Here is a 19,815-nt window from a genome sequence, read left to right on the forward strand (position 1 = left end):
TAACAAAATACAAAAAGGTATCCAGTGTTGCAACAATAGACAGTTCATATTTATTTATAAAAATACAAAACATCACCTTACATGATCTAAAATCACTGAGCTGTACATTTCTAGCAGCAAGTACTAGTGATTGCCATCAAAATGGGCTGAAAATATTTTTGCAATTCTTTCACTCTCTTTCTTCATGGATGACGGGGACATGTTGGGACGCTGTCGAGGACCTCTGTGACTTGGAATGTGAGGCGGAAAGCTTGGCCCCTGTGAAGATGAAAACAGGCAAAAGTGATCATGACTAACACTTAATCTTGTACTCCAAACAAACAGGCAAACTGATTCATCACAGGATTATTTATTGCATGTTTGAGGAGTGAGGTAACAAATGAGTGACTGTTCAAACACAGCAAGCCTTCCTTTGGTTTATGGTGACTGTTTTAACAGGTATGTCATGTGAAAGTTGGGAATGCATTGAGTTCAAATAGGAGGTATGCAACAAGTGAGGAGCTCAAACCGTTTAAAAAAAGAAAGAAAAGGTAATTCCGGCAAAAACAGGATCTTCCCCTGCCTCCTCAAACTTATCACCACACCCTTTTTACGGCCCTATTTACAATGGAGTGACAGAACATTCCTTTACCTCTACAGCTGGCTGGACGGGTCAACCTGTTTCACACTAGGCCTGAACAACTCTCCACATCACAATCAACATCCTGCATTGGAACACTATTTTAAAATCTTGCGCCACACGCATGCTTTGCAGCTTGCAGTTGTATCACAGATTTGGCCTGGTAGAAGTGCAATCAGTATGTTTACATATGATATTGTTATAAGAGCAGCCTAGCTCCTTTTGGGAAACCTGGGAGTTGACAATAGATTGTCAAAGAATAAATGCTGCAGTTTTAATAGCTAACTTTAGAGTTGAGAGGCCAACTTCAGTGTGCACTTTAATGTGTGTGATTTATTGTAAATGACTGGAGATCTTTTTTCACATATCAATGTTCACACCAGGCTTGCTGATCCTGCAGTGCTTTGTTTTTTTCAGATGATACTACTGTGATTGAAGGTTTGTGCATTTAAAATAGCTTCATAAATAGATGTTACATTTTACGTATACTTGAAACTGTGGAGTCCTTTGGGAAAACCCATGAAAACTAGTGTGCTCTCTTCAGTTTAGTAAATGTCAACAATGAATATGACTTCTGTTATGATACCATTAAGTCTCTGTCTGAGGCAACTGACATGAAATAAAGGCATCTTAAAACTGAGCTATGCGTTAGATCTAGTTGTATGGACCTATTAGGAGGAATTAAGCAAACTAACCACCATGGCAGGTTTTGCTCAAGATGTGACATTTAGAAAACAAACCCACTAGTAACCCGTCTAGTTTGTTTAGCAGACAGGTTGGATGGGGTTCCTACTCGGACCAGAGGGAAGACGTTTGTGTTTTAATTAAAACAGCCACTGTGAGCTACTCTGTCCACTCCTTTCCCAGAGCTGAAGGCTGGGAGGGGAAAACCATTAGCACTGCTATAGAAACTGTGAGGGCAGATTAATGACACATTTTCATTTGCAGTGTAAACACTATATGTACACATGATCATATAACAGTATGTACAGCACCTATTTAGAATATTTGTACAAGTCAGAAAGTGGGTGGGCCCCAGGCTGTCAATGATGCAAGTTAGAGTACACTGAACTGTAGTTGGTAAACAGTGTCACTGTTCATGACTGTGTGTGTAAAGTCATCTAATAATAACTCCCTGCTTTGCATGGCTGTTCCGCTTTACTGTCAGTGACTGTACATGTAAATCCTCCAATGGCTATAAAGACAATTGCCAAAAGAATGAAGCTATAATGAAAACAAAGGTATTTAGATATGATGAGTGAAATTAAAGGGGAAGGGAGGGAGTTGACTTGTGGACAAATACTCACCCGGTCAGTGGTCTTCTGGGAGAAAGAAGGCGCTAACCGCATGACTCTCATGGAGGCCTCCAGTTGGTGTGAGGGGAGGAAGAAATTAGGAACCTCCACAGGGGCCGAGCTTCATGTAGAATGTTAAAGCGTCTAAAAAGAGCCTGCTTCAGTGATACATTGTATATACATACAATTACAATCAACAGTTTAAAACTACATCACACAAAGAACGAGTGAGATAAGGGGGCTGTCTCCATCAGCCCATGTGATCACACCTGCATGTTAAGACATAAAATGCCTGTGGATCAAAGTGTTCCAAAAAAACTGAAATGTTACTCAAAGATCTAAAGTATTTTCCTGTTCTTTTAGATCTTGGATGAGTTTTTCAAACAAATAAAAGAAAAATCTAATCTTAAATCCTAAAAGACAAATGCAGATCAAGGATACAGTTGGGTTGACACGTCTTGATTGTCCAGGGAGCATGAAGCATCATGGGTATCTGTGGCGTGCAGTGTGGTGGGTGAAGGATCTCTGTCAGCTGACCCATCTTTGGGGCTGCTGGGTGTGTTCGGTGGTCGCCCTGCTAAAACTTGTACTGTCCTTTCACCATCCGTCTCTGTGTCTGAAGAGCCTCCTGCTGATCCATTAAAGCTGTCACTTTGTTGATGCTCACTTCCTTCTTCTTGGCTCTCGTCTCCACTGCAGTCATGAGTTAGCAGTTCTACCGCCTGCATTTCCTCATCCTCATCCTCTCTCAGATCGGGCCCCTCTGGTGCCTCCGGGCTCTCCACAGACACCAGGTCAGGCTCTGACATGATGCTGGTCCAAGGGCTGGTTTTGTCCGTTAAAGAGGTCACCTCGTTTAGAGGCCTCGGGTTCACCACAACCTCATCGTAATCTTCATCTACCTCTTCATCATCATCAGCTTCTTCATCCCGTGTGCAACCTGTACCATCTTGGTGTGCTCCTTCATCGTTTTCATCTTCTGACACGGTAACCGTGTAGCTCCGCTCATGCTTTTCTTCCTCAGCTTCGGAGTCTGACTGGGCTTCAGACGTCTTTGGCAGTGGCGAGTGCAGGAGTGACACCTCTTCTTCTTCTTCTTCTTCTTCTTCTTCTTCTTGGGATAAATATGACGCTCTGTGTGGAATGGAGACAGTCTCTGGGATAGTGTGAGGGTTTTTGTCTCCAACAGGAGAAGTTGCTGAGCTGCTCAGGTGGTCTGAAGGAATTGTTTCCAGGTGGTGTCCTCGTAGACCTGTGTGAAGAGGACAGTGAATTTATGAAGACAGATGTTTTTTCCTTCCAGTATTTTATGTCATACTTGGTAAGGTTTGAACTTCAGATCAGAGGGATTGCCTCCACATGGAAGATAGCAGCTATTGGTGCCAACAGAGCTCAAAGGGTTAATGGACCAGACCGACGTAAACGTAAAGAGTAGCTTGGATTACAACACACAGAGGGAGCTTAACTTCATTCTCTGATCAGTATGCAATTACTCACAATATAGCAAACAATAATCTGTTGCTATAGTAATGCTCTGAATGTCAAATGGAGAAACTTTAAAGAACTATTTGATCCTCTTCTATGTAGAAACTGTCCTGAACCACAACTTGAATGTGGTGTATGTGACTTGTTCCCAGCTTTAAATGTGATGTTACCATAAACCCATGTTGTGTAAAAAATTAAGAGCAATGATCTATCAAGTACGGTACAGGTTTGATTAAGTCAATTGACCCATCCAAAAATATTGTTTCCAAATTCTCAAATTTTTTGACCTGACCTCGACAATTATTTAAAAAAAACTAAATATTGATTAGTTACAGAAGAATAAGAAAATAATCAATAAAGAAATCAATTTATAGTTGCATTCATAATGGACCATCTAATGACATAGTATAAATAGATTGGGACATAAAAAGTGAGAGCCATGCAGTGTTTACATTGTTCCACTTGTTACATTTCAGCACCTCTGCTATTATTCAGAGGACTGAGTAAGGTGGAGAGATGTCTCCATTTATGGGTAAGTGTGCAAGCTACACCGTAAACAATCTGCAATGACTCTTTCTGGGTCTGCTGCCAACGCTGGGTAAACTAAAACAAAGTTTACATGCCGAGAATAATCTTCAAATGGTAAAATTAATATTAATGGAAACCCTTTAAAAGAAATGTGCCAGCCATGTTCCGTTGTTAAATGCTAAAACAGTTTATTCACTTAAGAATATAGGTGGGAAAATGTTGCTGCAAATAAAATGGAACCGCTTACATAACAGTGCTCACCGCTAATGATGTTGTTGACTTGTCCAACTAAGTGGTTGGACTTGAGAAGAAGCTGGCGTGTGTCTGTTTCTGAGTCCTCGTAGTTGGTCTGACGGTCCGGCTCACTGGTGGGCGGGAATGTGGGAGTTGAAAGCTTACGGCTGAAGTATCTCTGGATGTTGTCGAGCTCACTTAGTTTCTTCCTGTAAAAATAAGGATTGGCTTGGATTTAAAAAAAAAAAACAACAACAAAGAAGAGAATGTCTATGTGAGGAATGATACCTGAGTGCTGAAAACAGGAAGGAGCTGGAGGGATTGATGTCGCCAGTGCTGCTGCTGCAGGCAGAATGAGCCGCTGTTTGCTCCTGCAGACTCTGATGGTAAAGACGCACTTTGTCCATGTGCTCAAAGTGGCGGTCGCTCTCACTGGACCTGAGCAGATTAGAGATGAATGAATACAATGTGGAGGCTTTTTAAAAAAAAATTTACAGCATGTGGATATACAGTATGTTCTTATAAAGAGTAAAGTAAATGTGTCATTTTTCTACCAACCTTTCAGGAAACAGCCTCTCCGTGATGTCGGGTGACGAGATCTTTTGCTCGGTGTGCTGGCTGATGTGAGAGGGGAAGCTGCTGTACGTGGCCGTGGTATGATAGAGGACAGGCAGTGCCTGGAATAAAGCCTTCTAAGAAAACACATTCATGAAATTGTGGCCAATTAAAAATGTATGTTTTATTATGTATGAATACGTTTTCTCACCGGTGAGCTTTTGGCAGTTTCTTCATTCACAGCTTTTCTCTTTCCCCGGAGGTCTTGGACCCCCTTCAGCGGAGTGATTGACACTTTGAGCTGGCCGTGACACTGACCGCTGAAGTCTGTGATGTTGTACCAACCACACACCGACTGGAACCCACAGACTAACGGGCACAGGTCTACAGACGCAAATCCAATCACCCTCTCCATTTCTATGGAAGAAATCCCCCCCAAGAGAGAATACATTTATCAAATGAATCATGTTATGAATCATTGAAATGTATATTGTGATGTGTAACTGCTTCCTGTACCTCCTTTGTGCCAGACTTTGAACACAAGTGATTGTTGTGGATCCACCAGCAGCTCATTTGAAAGCCTGTGAATAAAAAAGGAAGAAAATTCAGCACATTTCATGATTGTTCCAGTGTTCCATAGATATCCTCAAAGATGTGTGTTAATGTCGGTCATTGACCTGCACTCATGTTGATGGTCCCACACAGGGCAATCGGTGCTGGCTATGACAGCAGTGGACACTGGTTCCACAGAGTCGGCAGTGATGTAGGAAACACAGCAGCATGGCGACCCTTCACTGCGCTCTGCCAGAGGACAGCCTGTCGGAAAAACACAAGTGAAGGCAACCTTTAGTGTCTATGTTCCCGCCTCTACAATGGCCTTTCTAAGCTAACAGCTTTGCAATCTGTGAATACCTTTAAAACACATTTTCTTACTTTAGCATTCACTTAATCTTGAACCAGTTGATATATATTATTCCACCCTCTTTTACTGTTATGCTTATTGTTGTATTTTCAACGTATTGTTAACAACCAAATTGCACCTTTGCAGAAAAGGTGCAGTATAAATAAATAAAGCTTAACACTTGCATCATTATTCAAGCTCACCCTTCAGATTCAGGTGCATAGCTCGGTCCACTGTTACAGTCACAGGGAAAGATTCCTCAGTGCTTGATTCTGTATGCTGCCCCCGTGTGATGTCTGGAGTTCTTCTGGAGGACATATTCTTGTGTCTGCTTTGTGGTTGTTTGGGTGTAGCTGGTGAAGGGATACAATCTACTTCCTGCTCTGATAGGAGCTCCCCCTGGCTGTCAGAGTCCACCCGAGTGTCCACTCCAGCAGGCAGCTCCACTGGGACATCACCTGCTGTCATGGCGATGTGCACCCTGATAGCAGCCCCTTGTAGATCTGCTGCCGAGCGCCTAAACAGCGGATACACTCCTGGGGAACCACAGAACTTTGATGACACTCAGAAGTAAAGCAATAATCTTTCTAGAGCAATAATATTCAGTTAAACTATAATACAATAAGAATGTCTTACCACTGATGGTATACTTCTGCTTGGGTGTCTTTGCAAGACAGGACAGATCAACAAACGCTGACCCCACCAGTCGGTCGGTGTCTCTGGGCCTCTGGGATTTATCTTTTGAAAAGGCGACCCACAGCTGGACCTCCAGCCTCTCCTCTCGTAGATACCACATCAAGGGCTGAGTGCTCCTTAGCTCCACCGCTCTACTTCCCTGGAAGGTCACCGTGGCCTGCCCAGACTCCTCAACAGAGGGGTGTTTCATCTGAGAGCAGAAGGCTTCCTGGTCGTAGAACTTGTACCTGAAGTAGCAGTATGTGGAGCGCTCCAGCTCGCTGAGACCCGGCAGAAGCAAGCAGTGGACAGGCATCCACACTCTAGGAATCGAAAAGGTCAAAGACATTTTTCTCATGCCGTCTCCCCAAGCTTCTTCACCCTCTTGGATGTCATTATGGGCCATTTCCCAGCTCAGACCCTGAGCAGCTTTAATCACTCTTTCTCTGTCTGAGTGGTGGGCGAAGTGGATGGAGATTTCAAGGCCTCCGACCAAAATGTGCTGCTGCTGAGAAGAACTTGTTTCCTGAGGTACATACACTCCAAACCAGCCGCAAATACCTTTAAGATTGGAAAAGTAAAATGAATGTGAGTGTTTTTTTTAGAAAAACCTATTTCAAACAGCAGTCACTATGAGAGGAGCTTACCTGTTCTTTTATGGATGAGATCAGCAAGAGGTATTTTCACTGAGCCTAACATCGCATCCTTGGGCTTATGAGTGTGGACCGCTACAAGAAAAAGGTCAAAATGAATTATTAACTTACAGAGTTAGACACATTATTGTTTAACATTTAAGATAATGTCGAATAACTGCACAAAACCAACATATTGTGTAACATGATTTAAAAAACTAGAGGATTATAATGCTTGTTTGAATGCATCCTGTACATTTTGTATTGAAGGATAAGCTGAATAAAAGTAAGACCCTTGTCTGTTCAATAATACAAATATCACATGCATGTTAAATAGTTAGTGTGATAAGAGAAGAAACCTATATTTCAATTTCAATAATTATAACATTTTTTTATAATATGGCAATTGTGAAAAAGCTAAATGAGCTTTTGTAAACCTTTGCGACTGTCTCTGTTCCAGACAGTGAAGACAGCAGAGGCTTCCTCCAGCTGCTCAGCTAAGCTGCATGTTTCTCCACTGCTCCTCTGAAGCAGCAGATCGCAGGACATCTCCATGTGGTGGTCAAACTCCGGGCAGAACGTCCTGGCAGCGACACGAGTGCTCCTCCTCTCACTCTCGGGCAAGAATGAGAGCTCCACTGTGATGTACGAGTTTACTCCCACACCAGCAAAGTAGCTGAATCTGTCATCTTGTTCTGATAAAACCCTGAAACAGAGAGACAGAAGCAACATAGAAAAGTGAGGACATTAAGGAAGTATGTATATACAGTGGGGCAAAAAAGTATTTAGTCAGCCACCAATTGTGCAAGTTTTCCCATTTAAAAAGATGAGAGAGGCCTGTAATTTTTATCATAGGTATACTTCACAGTGTTTCCCACAGATCTGAAGGCAATGTGTGGCGGTAGGCCACCGGGCGGGGAGGGGGCGGTAAAAATAAAATAAAAATTTACCGCAAACTTGCGACTATAGTTAGCCTAACTTTATAAAGAAGGCGTAATCGCTTGTTTGCTATGGGTCGGGTCGGGACAACATTGTATTCAAAATATAAAATATTTATATAGGACTTTTTAATGTGTGATTTTATAAAGGTGCACGTGATACCAACCTTTTGTTGAATTTCGCCAGCCGTCTTCTCTGCACTAAGGCACAGCTTTCACGCTTCCAGGGATGATATCGTTGATGGAGACATGTGGTGTGCACGGAGGGGAGGGGCTGTGTGTGTGCAGGCTATGTGAGAGAGACGCGTGACTGACAGAGAGACGGAGGGAGAGCAGGGAAAGGAAATGCAGCTTAACGAATACGATGCGTATTTTTTAAATAGCGTTAAAAAATTAATAATAACGAAACGCAATGTGTGGCGGCCGGTGATGAATCTGTGGCGCACCGCCACCAATTAGTCTGTGTGGGAAACACTGCTTCAACTATGAGAGACAAAATGAGAAAAAAAAAATCCAGGAAATCACATTGTAGGATTTTTAATGAATTAATTGGTCAATTCCTCGGTAAAATAAGTATTTGGTCACCTACAAACAAGCAAGATTTCTGGCTCTCACAGACCTGTAACTTCTTCTTTAAGAGGCTCCTCTGTCCTCCACTCGTTACCTGTATTAATGGCACCTTTTTGAACTCGTTATCAGTATAAAAGACACCTGTCCACAACCTCAAACAGTCATACTCCAAACTACACTATGGCCAAGACCAAAGAGCTGTCAAAGGAGACCAGAGACAAAATTGTAGACCTGCACCAGACTGGGAAAACTGAATCTGCAATAGGTAAGCAGCTTGGTGTGAAGAAATCAACTGTGGGAGCAATTATTAGAAAATGGAAGACATACAAGACCACTGCTAATCTCCCTCGATCTGGGGCTCCACGCAAGATCTCACCCCGTGGGGTCAAAATGATCACAAGAACGGTGAGCAAAAATCCCAGAACCACACAGGGGGACCTAGTGAATGACCTGCAGAGAGCTGGGACCAAAGTAACAGAGGCTACCATCAGTAACACACTACGCCGCCAGGGACTTAAATCCTGCAGTTCCAGACGTGTCCCCCTGCTTAAGCCAGTACATGTCCAGGCCCGTCTGAAGTTTGCTAGAGGGCATTTGGATGATCCAGAAGAGCATTGGGAGAATGTCATATGGTCAGATGAAACCAAAATAGAACGTTTTGGTAAAAACTCAACTCGTCGTGTTTGGATGAGAAAGAATGCAGAGTTGCATCCAAAGAACACCATGCCTACTGTGAAGCATGGGGGTGGAAACATCATGCTTTGGGGCTGTTCTTCTGCAAAGGGACCAGGACGACTGATCCGTGTAAAGGAAAGAATGAATGGGGCCATGTATCGTGAGATTTTGAGTGAAAACCTCCTTCCATCAGCAAGGGCACTGAAGATGAAGCGTGGCTGGGTCTTTCAGCATGACAATGATCCCAAACACACCGCCAGGGCAACGAAGGAGTGGCTTCGTAAGAAGCATTTCAAGGTCCTGGAGTGGCCTAGCCAGTGTCCAGATCTCAACCCCATAGAAAATCTTTGGAGGGAGTTGAAAGTCCGTGTTGCCCAGCGACAGCCCCAAAACATCACTGCTTTAGAGGAGATCTGCATGGAGGAATGGGCCAAAATACCAGCAACAGTGTGTGAAAACCTTGTGAAGACTTACAGAAAACGTTTGACCTCTGTCATTGCCAACAAAGGGTATATAACAAAGTATTGAGATGAACTTTTGTTATTGACCAAATACTTATTTTCCACAATAATTTGAAATTAATTCTTTAAAAATCCTACAATGTGATTTCCTAGATTTTTTTTTCTCATTCTGTCTCTCGTAGTTGAGGTATACCTATGATAAAAATGACAGGCCTCTCTCATCTTTTTAAATGGGAGAACTTGCACAATTGGTGGCTGACTAAATACTTTTTTGCCCCACTGTATATGTATAAGGACAAGTTTTCAGATCTCTGACACTGAAACACTAGCCATTAGACAGATCACTGGAGTGGAATTTCGCTAATAACCGCTAACTACAGCTACTTTAACTGATGACTAGCTGACAAGACCTTATATTGCAATCACAAAGAGTTAGTAACTGTGTTATTTTAGTCTGAACAATTGACAAATTAAAAAAAGCATTCAAACCCAGAAACGGCCCATTTCATACCACAATAAGGAACAGATTTTAACACATTGAGCCCTGAAAAAACCTCACTTTCCATTCTATCAAAACAAGTAAAGCTCCCAGGAGGACAGTGGCAGTGATGTACCTTGCTGCAGCCTGCAGACCTGATGCTCTGTGCACCTGAACCACCAGGGTCACAACACAAGAGGCTGCTCCTTTCCCAGTCTGACCTTCAGGCCTCACTGGTCGGTGCTTGTACCGAATGCACACATCTAATAATCCTGAGACAACACAACAGATCAGTCACAACATTGAAGATACTTTACCAATACAGTAGCAGTGAGTCTGCGTACCTGAGGGCTGAGGCGGGTGTGCAGTAGGACTGTCCGTCCTGGGAATCAGGGGCAGGGAGAACATTTGAGCCTCATTAGGATGCTGTCTCTGCATGGTGACCATGGCACACAGCTTGGACAAGGGGAGCATTCCTCTGGCCACAAGCTGGTCTCGAACGTTTGGATAATAATATCTGTAAAAACAGAAAAATCCTTCTGAATAAAACCAGTAAGTATTAAGTCAAGAGCTAATGAAGTTGCTTAATTGAAATTGGATCAGGATTTAATAAGGAGTAATGACAACATTCTAGTTGTAATTAATGCATCCCAAGTTCCATTTTCCCCTCTATTGAACAACCACAAACCTGCACCAGACTTCAAATTGGATACCCCCTCCGCTGCTTAGGCCTTTACTCGAAAGAGAGCTGAGCAGCAGTCTCTGAACAGGAATCCCTTCAGGAGCCAGGAGCACATGAGTCTCAGTGTGGCCAAACACAGGGTCCGGGACGCAGAGAGTGGTGGTGGTACGGAATGGCTTCAGGTTTACGCCTGTTGGAGATGGCATACAGGTCAGACGGACGCAGAGGGAAGATTAACATCCTGGGGAATTAGAAAGTAAAATACAATTGGTCTTACTGCTCTCTATGAGGTTATGATCCAGTTTTGCCGCAGGGTCCGCCTCCTGACAGGGGAAGCTGTACTGGATGAAGCAGTCAGCCTCACCCCACACTGTGGACTGCAGAGGGGTCAGCCCATTCACCTTCTCCACTCTGATTACAAACACATGCTCTCTCATAGCCTCCTCTTGAGGAACAATAACCTGAGGGGGAAGCAGAAGGTGAAAGATACTTCACAACTTGTCATCAAAGATGGTGTGTACTTTTTACAGATATTAGTATGAGATAAGAGATCCTTATTTCCGTGGTGGACACAAATGATGCTTCAGGCCTAATGCAACAAAATGTATTATCTAACCTTTTTTGGTGAATGAGACTGATGATCCAGCAGGTGAACTGGTCTCACAAGATGAGGTGAGCAGTCGTATTCTTCATCCCTCGTGCGCTGGAGGGCAGCAATCTGCTCTGATCGGCCCATAGCCAAAACTACCCTGAGCTGTCCTTTACAACTTCCTGAGAACACATCAATGACCGGCATGTAGCAGTCCACCCCTAAAACAGGGTACTGCGCCTGGAGAAGAAGGTGGGCAATCTTTGCATCCCTGCAGGAGAGAAAAGCCGAGAGGGTTACTGGTCTGTTGTACAGCCTCACTTTGAGAGGTAGTGTGAAATGTAATTTGTGGTGGAAATTCCTGGAGATTCATTTTAAGACTACAACAAATGTCTGGCATGTAGGATAAAACATCCTGTAACATCTATTTGAGGTGGAGTACCATAGCGCCTCCCAGAGGATAGATTAATAAAGATCTGCTGATTACTTTCTCAAATAACCCGTTTCCCAGCAGCTGAAGATGTTTGTTTTGTCCGTCAAACAATAAAAAATCAGATTTACTATAGACCATTAAAGACTAAAGAAGTCTACAGGTATTTTCTTTTGAGAGGCCGGGGAATTGTTAGTACTTTTGCATAAAAAAAGTCTTGAATTATTAATAATTTGAAAAAAAGTTGCAAATAAATGATTATCAAATGACTAATGACAACTTGTTTCATAACCATAAGCGACCACTAGCACTTGAACTATTGAGAGATAATTTAGCGCCAATCAACTCCAAATCTAATCTCCTAGAATGTAGAAAATGCTTTATTTAACGGATTTATTTTTTGTTTAGTTTTCTCCAACTTGCCTAAATGACATGTAGAACTGGTGGAGAGGTAATTTAACGAGGCCCAGGAGTCGATCCTGCCCCGAACTTCCCCTCTTCTGCCAAACCTCGATGACTATCATGTTATTCTTCATCCGCTCCAGCAGCTTAGTGGTTAAGGCCACAGGAGTCACCTGAGACAAAGGATGGAGACAAAGGCATGGTACTTTGTGGTTATTGTGATAGCATGTTGATTCCATTCTAGACAAAAAAGATATGGTTAGAAGAGTTGAACTCCTGGGCAAACCTGAACAAAGTTAAAGGAAGGATTTGCCTGCCCCCAGCTGACGACAGATCTCGCAGTGTCATCACACCAAAGTTTGCAGTTCAGGTACACATTTGGAGCATGCACGGGCCCACAGATGAAGTTCCTTCCATCGGGCACCATGAGTAACGTATGCAGCAGGACCTCAGGATCCTCCTCCACCTGTTGCTGTGATGCGTAGGATGTTTGGAGGCCGAGATGAGGAGAAGGTTCTTTCGTGGGTTTCTGAGGACTCCAAGCATTCAGCGTGGGTTCTTCAAAAGATCCAGCTGGTAGCTCCTCCCTGACAACGTCAGCAGGGTGAGATCTGGAGCTGGTCTCTCTCGGTGGACTGGGTGCAGTTTGAGAAGGGGATGCATCCCTCCGTGCCAGCTTGCTTTTACTTTTTTCCGTGGAGAAATCTTTATTGTCTGTAGCAAGTTCTAGTGATACCTGTGACCAAAGAATTACCATTATGAGAAGCACTAAAAACAGGCTTGTAAATTCCAGGGTAATAAAAAACATACCCTGAGGGGTCCAATCTCCTGTGTTTCACTGTTCGCTTCCAGCCTCTGCACAGCTAAGATGATAGACTGACTCAGCTGCTTGCTCTGCAGCAGACAACGCAGCGGGTGGATCGCAATGCCGATGGGAACAGGCTGCAGCAAGGGAAGCCAAGGTCATCATCAGCACTTCATTACAGCACTTCACTGGTAAATATTAAACTGTGTTCAATATGAATGATTTTCTTGGCAGTGCTAAATAATATACAGTGTGCATACACACATAATGAACACATAAAATACAAAACATAAAAAATATTTAAAACCATCCAAACTGTGTATTGCAGACACATAAAGTGTTATTTATGTATTGTAACATTTATAGGGAACTAACATTACAACAACAACAACAACATTCAAGCAGTTCCAAATGTAAAACTTGTGGTAACTCAGTCAATCAAACCACTTAAACTCTTAAACAAACCAATCTAATGCATTTTACCCATCAAATACCTAATGATATTCGAAAGCTACTTACTTTCTTTTGGTCGCTCCTTCGTGAATAAATCTTGAAAATCAGATCAGTTCCCCACCATTTCTTTACTGCTGCTGTACTGAAGTTGACAGGAAACACAGATCGCTGATGGAACTTCACCGCTAAAAACAAAAAAGTGTACAGTATGTCAGATTCTGTCACAAAGCACCTCCCGTAAGCATAGTGTCCTAAGTTGGTTACTTAAAAGTAGATCGTAACAGGACATACCTCCACCTGTGACTTTACTGGCAACAACTCTGGTCACCTCGCCATCTCCTCCCTTACTACGATCGTGTCGACTGGAGGTGGAGGCCATCGGGAACACATACTCTACAAAATATGTGCTATGGATAAACAGAGGAAGGAATTAGGCTTGAATTGATAATCATTTAATTATATGTTTGAGTGAAATCAAAAAAATCTTAAATGTTTTGCCTACCACTTTTTGCTGGTTAACGGCCGAGGAGGTTTTCCTTTACTAGAGGATTTTTTAGGTGTGCCGGTTGTACCTCCTGTTGGTACAATAAGAGAGTCGATGGTCACTCTTGCCAGCCGGATCAAACTCAGCAAAGCGAACTGCTCTGCACTCACGCCAGGAGGGATGCCAGCAGCATCTGCACACCGCTGAGGCTCTGAGTGAGGACTAGACACCGCAGGAATATGGTTAATAATTGTCTTAAATGAACAAAAGTTGATGGTATTAGATCTAATCTACAGTAGGTTTTTCCGTGCTGAATGCTATCTTGGTACCTTGTGTGTATAAAATGGTACATGGTTTAGAGAGCATGTAAAGGCCATACCGTTCACTCATCTTGGGTGCAGACTGAGTCAGCTGTGTTTTACTCAGTGACATTGTTCCTTGACCCTCCGGCTCAGTGTCGTCTGGTTTGATATCAGACATCTGAAAAAAGAACAAGAAAAGAACGATTTCAAATAACCCATACTTCAAAATCAAGTAAAGTGAGAGTGATATTACAGATAAAGCATGCTTTTTATCACTAGAAAATGTACTACTTACAGGAGTTTTGTAGAACAAATTCTCCAATAAGCTCTGGTCGTATTGTGGATCATTGAGCTCACTGTCCCCACACACACTGCCATGGTCAGACAGAGATTCAGGGAAGGAGCCATCTCCGTCCCAGAGAGGCAGAGGAGATGTGTTTAAGCTAAACATAACAAAAACAGGGGGTTTCAAAGTTTAGAAATGTCTGGAAATAAATGCTTTCATATTCTGTCGCCTATGGAAATAAATGTGCACATAAGTACCTGCTGAGGAGCAGGTTCACAGCTCTGTTATCCATGTCCACAGGACAGTCTAAGCTGCAGTCTGAGACTACAGCAACATCCTCCGAGTGCTTGAAAGTTGAATCAGCATGAAGAATATTTTGAAGAAACATCCCAGAGGACGATGGGAAGGGCCTGCAGACACAGGGAGAAAGTATTATAGAGACAGGATGTGCATTATAAGCTCATAGAAAACACTGCTGTCTCACACTTAAAGACACTAACCTTGTAGATAGCACGATGTTTTCCTTTGGCAGAGGTAGAGGGGTGTCTTTCAGAGCCGGAGCAGAATCCATGTCACATTTCAAAGTTGATACAACCATGGCGTTTCTGAGCTTGTTTCCACGCTCGAGAATAACTGAAATATAAGAAAATATTGGCTTTTTGTTTAGAGAGACTCAATTGTGTGTGTTTGTGGTTATGGCCATATGTTGCATAGTCATGCTGCAACCAACCTGAAAGGATATCATTGGTGGTTTGACCACAAAGCTGTCTACTTGAAGAATTCATGGCCGTTTGACTGTTTGGAGATTTGTCTGTTGTCGGCATCTGATTCTCCAGGGATTCTTCTTTGCCTTTGTCCTTCTGTGCATTTTGGAAATACAAGTGGTCTTTCCCTCTGAAAATATAACAACATAAACAGTAAGATTATGATGCTCAGATTTACTTACTATCAATGAGCTTATGACAAGGCAGACAACAGCTTCAAACCTTGGAGTGTTTCCACTGCAGCTGCCGGCGGAGAGCGGTCTGGTTTGCGAGGGCACAGTCAGTTTGGTTACTTGTGGTCCTTCAACGCTAATATCTGTGATGGGACATGAGCTGCTGCTGTCATAGGCTTCTGTCAGAGGCTCCAGATTAAGGGAAACCTAAGGAGGTAGCGGAAGAAGTTAAGATTTACTGCTGCAGGTGGAAAAATATAACAGCTTGAGAATTTCAAATGCTAATTATTCAAATCAGACTCAGAATCTTGATTTTTTGAATAATTTCAATTATAAAATATAGTTAAGAGATATTGAAATGTAACATAGGCGCAGATAATGGAAAAAGAGAAGGTTTATTATAAAATCAGAGAATGTGTACAAGAAAAGCATTCAAGAGAGATACAAAAAGAATATAACAAATACAAACATGTTGAGTATATCTTAAGTGGATGAGCTGTGCCATTTTTAAACTGGTAGCGCTGTGCAGAGATAAATTGCAAATATTGCAATCTATTAAGTTATAGTGATGATATGAGCTGACGTGTGAACAGCACCCCTGCAGTAGTTAAAGATGCATTCTCTTGGGAATGCATCTTGCGAAAGGAAAGGAAATGTCATTTGAGGAGTCTAAATACTCACAATCCTTCAGTATAGCAAACATTATTCCACAAATGCAAGTGGCAGATGAATGTGAATTCAAGTTTCGACTCACCTGTAACTCTCCAAGCTTGTCAGATGTAGGAGATATAAGGGTGTAAAATCCGCTGATTGGATGGGACAGAGAGAGGCGAGAGATGCCCGAAACCTGAGCCCTTGCGATCGGCAGGTGATCAGGTTTTGTCAGAACTTCCAGCACCAGGCAGCCCATATCTGTCCATCATTACCATGTTAGTGACTAATAACAACATTTCAATCTCAAACATATTGATGATTTCTTAGATACCTGTAAGATATGAAGTGAACTGCTTTGGCCCACAGCGGATGGGGAAGCGAGCTGTGGTCTTGATGGTTTTCTGTGACGGCTGTGAGCCATCTCTTGGGAAGAAGTGTGTGCCGTTGGAGGACTCTCCCCACCAGCGCAGCCTCACAAATGTTGCAGATGGAGGCTTGTGAACTGTCCATAATACCCGGCTTATTGTCAGCCGAAGGAAGCATCTTAGCTGGCCTTCGACCAGAGGAGGGAGGCTAGTGGCGGGGGGCACATCGCTGGGGACTGCAAAGTGTCATCATTAATCAAAGCTTTAAACACTTTGAATGGTTAATGTCAAAGGTTATCATGTAAAGGGACAGGTTAGAGGGGTATTTGCTGATGGATTTACCTCAATATTCACTGTTATATTAGTCATATGCTGTACTTTAAGTTAAGGTTGTGTAATTGTTCAACATCACTACTTCCTGGCTTTCTGCAGAATCATATTTTAATGATATGACAAGATGTATAAAAGAAGTTTTAAACACAATAAATATGTTACTAGCGTAACTTACTTTATTGTTACATAAATATTGCTACCTGAAATATTCGTATTAATACTGTGACAATTATTTCTATGAGAGCTACTGTTTACAGATGCAAATAAAGCTACATTGATCCCTCTGAGATACTGAATTTATCCCTGTAGGAATATTGGACTTCAAATAATGAGTTAAACAGGCATGATACTTCCCACAACAATGCATTATCCCAGCAATACACCATTTTTGACACTTCAATCAGTGGAGCAGCCATGCCAAGTCTGGGACTCAATATCACATTTGAATTGCCTCAGAATCACAATGGCATTAAGTAGTTAGCGTTAATCCTGAAGTGTAGTTTACTGCAATGCATTTCGAAATGTGGTATTTGTAGTTCAATCTTTAACGGTAAATGCAGTCTTTTGTGTAGCCAATATGCGTGGAAGCAAACAAAACATACTGTCAAGTTGTAGACTACACAGCAGATGACAAAATACAGGAACACAGCATTATAAGAAACGCATTTCACTACACAACCGAGGTGAAACGTTGTTGATGTATATAAAATATATGTTTGGCGAAAAAATGATGTAATGCGTTACTCTTAACTTACTTTAGCAAAACATAATAAACACATGCTTACTACAGCAAATAAAGATTGACACAACATGCAAAAACACAATCCGATAGAAAGTGAGAGCCTAAACATTAGCTGGCAAGCTAATATATTCGGGTAATGTGACAGCTGACGCTAATAGCTACTTCACGTAACTTAGCAGCATGCTAGCAGGTAGCTAAGCTAACAACAGTTTACCTTTCTTTTTGCTGCCTCCGGTTTTGACGGTCCTCTGTTTTCTGCTCTTCATTCCGCGGCTCAGTAAATATGGGTATTACATGAGAGCCTGGCCGAAGCAATGTCTAAACATTTAGCAGCCATGGTTCTTATCACGCTTCTGCACTAACTCCACTCACTTTAATCCGTTAAACAGAGCTTCTGCTTGGGCTGCACACACATACACACACCCACACAGACATACAAACCGCAGCGCGCTAAACCGTTTCCGAGCAACAAAGTACGAACGTGCCGCGCCTCGGCTGCCGCTGTTTTCTTTACAGAGGCATTGTGGGAAATGGAGTCGATATTGATGTATGTGGTGATGACAGTCTTGCGTTTTCGCAGCTTTAGCTCAGACTTCAATTATGAAATGTGTCAATAAAGTATTGCACCTGAAAATGCATGTTTTGGGGAAAGTACAGGATTGAATAAATGAGACTTACAATGAACAAGCTGAGTGTGTTAATTGATATTTTGATAACGTTTTGTTTTGAAACACAGCCCCCCATTCAAGCAACTTCATTCATTAAGACCTTTTTATTCATTCATTGTGGATGCAGGCGAGAAAAGCAAAGTACTATATGACATTCAAGGTAACACGAGGTGAGTAATTGATGCACAAAAAGCATTTTAAGGTATTCCTTTAACATTACATGTATACCTTCTGTATCAGTAGGTATAAATTAGAGTCGCCAATGAACCATTTGCCGTATCTCTTTGGACTGTTAGAGGAAAGACACAGTCCAACTAAGTTAAAGCACATTTCAAATTTCACTAACTTGTGAACATGCAGCATTCTTTTACATCACCACCAGAGGGTGACACTGATCAATCACAGTTGAGTCTGCAGTGATTTTCTTTATTTCTCCAATGTGTTCTGAACTTCTTCCCTTTACTTGACTGTTGCTTGGCAGCTACTTTGTCAGTCAGTGTGTTCACTCAAGTAGTTTTTTCTATCACCTGTGCACAACACTGACGCTTCATTCAACTTTCTTCATCATGTTCCACAAGTTGGGACCGTTGCCAATGTGTTAAAAGAATTACTGTATGTTCTTGACAATGTGTTGAGGTACATATATGCTCTGGTCATGTATGCTTTAGGTAGTTTGCACTGCTCTCGCATAGCAACAAGTCTAAAGCCGTGTTTGTTGTAGTGTTCATGGAAACGGGGAGGGCCGCTTAGGGTGTATAGGAAGAGTGCAGAATAAAGCCCTTTGAATCCAGAAAAAGTCAGGCTTCAGGTTGTAAGAGGGACCTGTGAAAACATTACTTTAACCCTTCTGCTTTCCTGGAATTCCCTTTTTTTATGTTACTGATATAGAAAAAGTACATCTTGGAAAACATATGGATTGGCATATAAATAAAGTCCTTATCTGTACTAGAAAATACAGTGTTTCAGTAAATATGGCCAAAGTAATTGCAACCTTTTGTTAGCAATATGATGTTCATTTATGAGTTTTGCAACTAAAAGTGACTTTATCTGTTTGTTTTTTAATGGTATCTATCTCTGCAATGAAACCAATTAGAGCTTTCCAAAAGCAGCGTGTTGCTATCCATCAACTCCAAGGAAAATTAATCAAGTCCTGCAGTTGAGTGTGCACACAGATATGTGCAATATGCATCCAGTATATGACGTGTTGCATCCAGTATGTTGTCTGTGTCAGCTGGTGCTTGAAGAGTGCGTCTGTTTATGTACACTGTGGGGAGCTTGAAGAAAAACATTCATCAGGATGAGCAAGCAGGGGTATTATCCCTCTGTCCCTCCTTTATCATATATTGGACCTTTATCAAAAGGTCCAATATATAGTGCCCAAACTTACAGTTGATTTAAATAATGTGTCTTCCCCCTGTTTTAAGATGGGTATATGACCTTTCGAAGGTATGCAGACTGCATTGTTTGTGTTAGTTTAGCCACAAAGTCTGCAGCCGACGTGTTCCCAATTGCTTGGCACACAGAGTGTGTTTTCTGCCGCCCAGCCTCTAAAGCTCAAAAACTGGATGACACATCTGGCTTTACTGTTCCCTTATTCCATTCCATTTATTTAAAAAAAAAAATGATCTCACAGGAAG

General features: G+C 42.2%; 1 protein-coding gene and 1 long non-coding RNA gene across 4 annotated transcripts; one reads left to right on the forward strand and one right to left on the reverse strand.

The window, feature by feature from the left end:
* Nucleotides 1-25: 25 nt before the first annotated feature.
* c2cd3 (C2 domain containing 3 centriole elongation regulator) lies at nucleotides 26-17,934 on the reverse strand. 2 transcript variants are annotated; one of them, XM_063906586.1, is made up of 33 exons: nucleotides 17,725-17,934; nucleotides 16,402-16,671; nucleotides 16,171-16,328; nucleotides 15,466-15,623; nucleotides 15,210-15,373; nucleotides 14,980-15,112; nucleotides 14,737-14,889; nucleotides 14,489-14,636; nucleotides 14,271-14,371; nucleotides 13,910-14,113; nucleotides 13,699-13,814; nucleotides 13,474-13,592; nucleotides 12,960-13,091; nucleotides 12,436-12,885; nucleotides 12,171-12,322; nucleotides 11,345-11,588; nucleotides 11,006-11,189; nucleotides 10,735-10,918; nucleotides 10,391-10,563; nucleotides 10,183-10,318; nucleotides 7,362-7,630; nucleotides 6,940-7,020; nucleotides 6,254-6,853; nucleotides 5,821-6,153; nucleotides 5,394-5,532; nucleotides 5,233-5,297; nucleotides 4,928-5,133; nucleotides 4,720-4,850; nucleotides 4,450-4,599; nucleotides 4,189-4,370; nucleotides 2,356-3,166; nucleotides 1,927-2,035; nucleotides 26-258 (listed from the first exon to the last, which is right to left on the reverse strand). In XM_063906586.1, the coding sequence occupies exons 1-33, from the start codon at nucleotides 17,774-17,776 to the stop codon at nucleotides 124-126; spliced, it is 6,642 nt and encodes a 2,213-aa protein (XP_063762656.1). In that variant the 5' UTR covers nucleotides 17,777-17,934; the 3' UTR covers nucleotides 26-123. The 2 variants fall into 2 exon arrangements, with proteins under 2 accessions (XP_063762656.1, XP_063762655.1); XM_063906585.1 differs by having other exon boundaries at nucleotides 4,720-4,853.
* LOC134879972 (uncharacterized) lies at nucleotides 4,307-5,316 on the forward strand. Of its 2 annotated transcripts, none has more exons than XR_010167889.1 (3): nucleotides 4,307-4,547; nucleotides 4,727-4,893; nucleotides 4,979-5,316. It is a non-coding gene; the product is annotated as an uncharacterized LOC134879972 (long non-coding RNA). The 2 variants fall into 2 exon arrangements; XR_010167890.1 differs by having other exon boundaries at nucleotides 4,727-4,815.
* Nucleotides 17,935-19,815: the final 1,881 nt, after the last annotated feature.

Source organism: Eleginops maclovinus, chromosome 18, assembly GCF_036324505.1.
Source record: "Eleginops maclovinus isolate JMC-PN-2008 ecotype Puerto Natales chromosome 18, JC_Emac_rtc_rv5, whole genome shotgun sequence".
Taxonomy (NCBI): domain Eukaryota; kingdom Metazoa; phylum Chordata; class Actinopteri; order Perciformes; family Eleginopidae; genus Eleginops; species Eleginops maclovinus.

Bases quoted from the DNA above. Each gene is read 5' to 3' on its own strand.
- c2cd3 (XM_063906585.1), bottom strand. From the start codon at position 17,776: ATGAAGAGCAGAAAACAGAGGACCGTCAAAACCGGAGGCAGCAAAAAG. The intron at 7,631-10,182 runs GTACATCACTGC...TCTCTGTTTCAG, and splicing joins GGTCTGCAGGCTGCAGCAAG to GGTTTTATCAGAACAAGATG. The intron at 6,854-6,939 runs GTAAGCTCCTCT...CCAATCTTAAAG, and splicing joins TCTCATCCATAAAAGAACAG to GTATTTGCGGCTGGTTTGGA.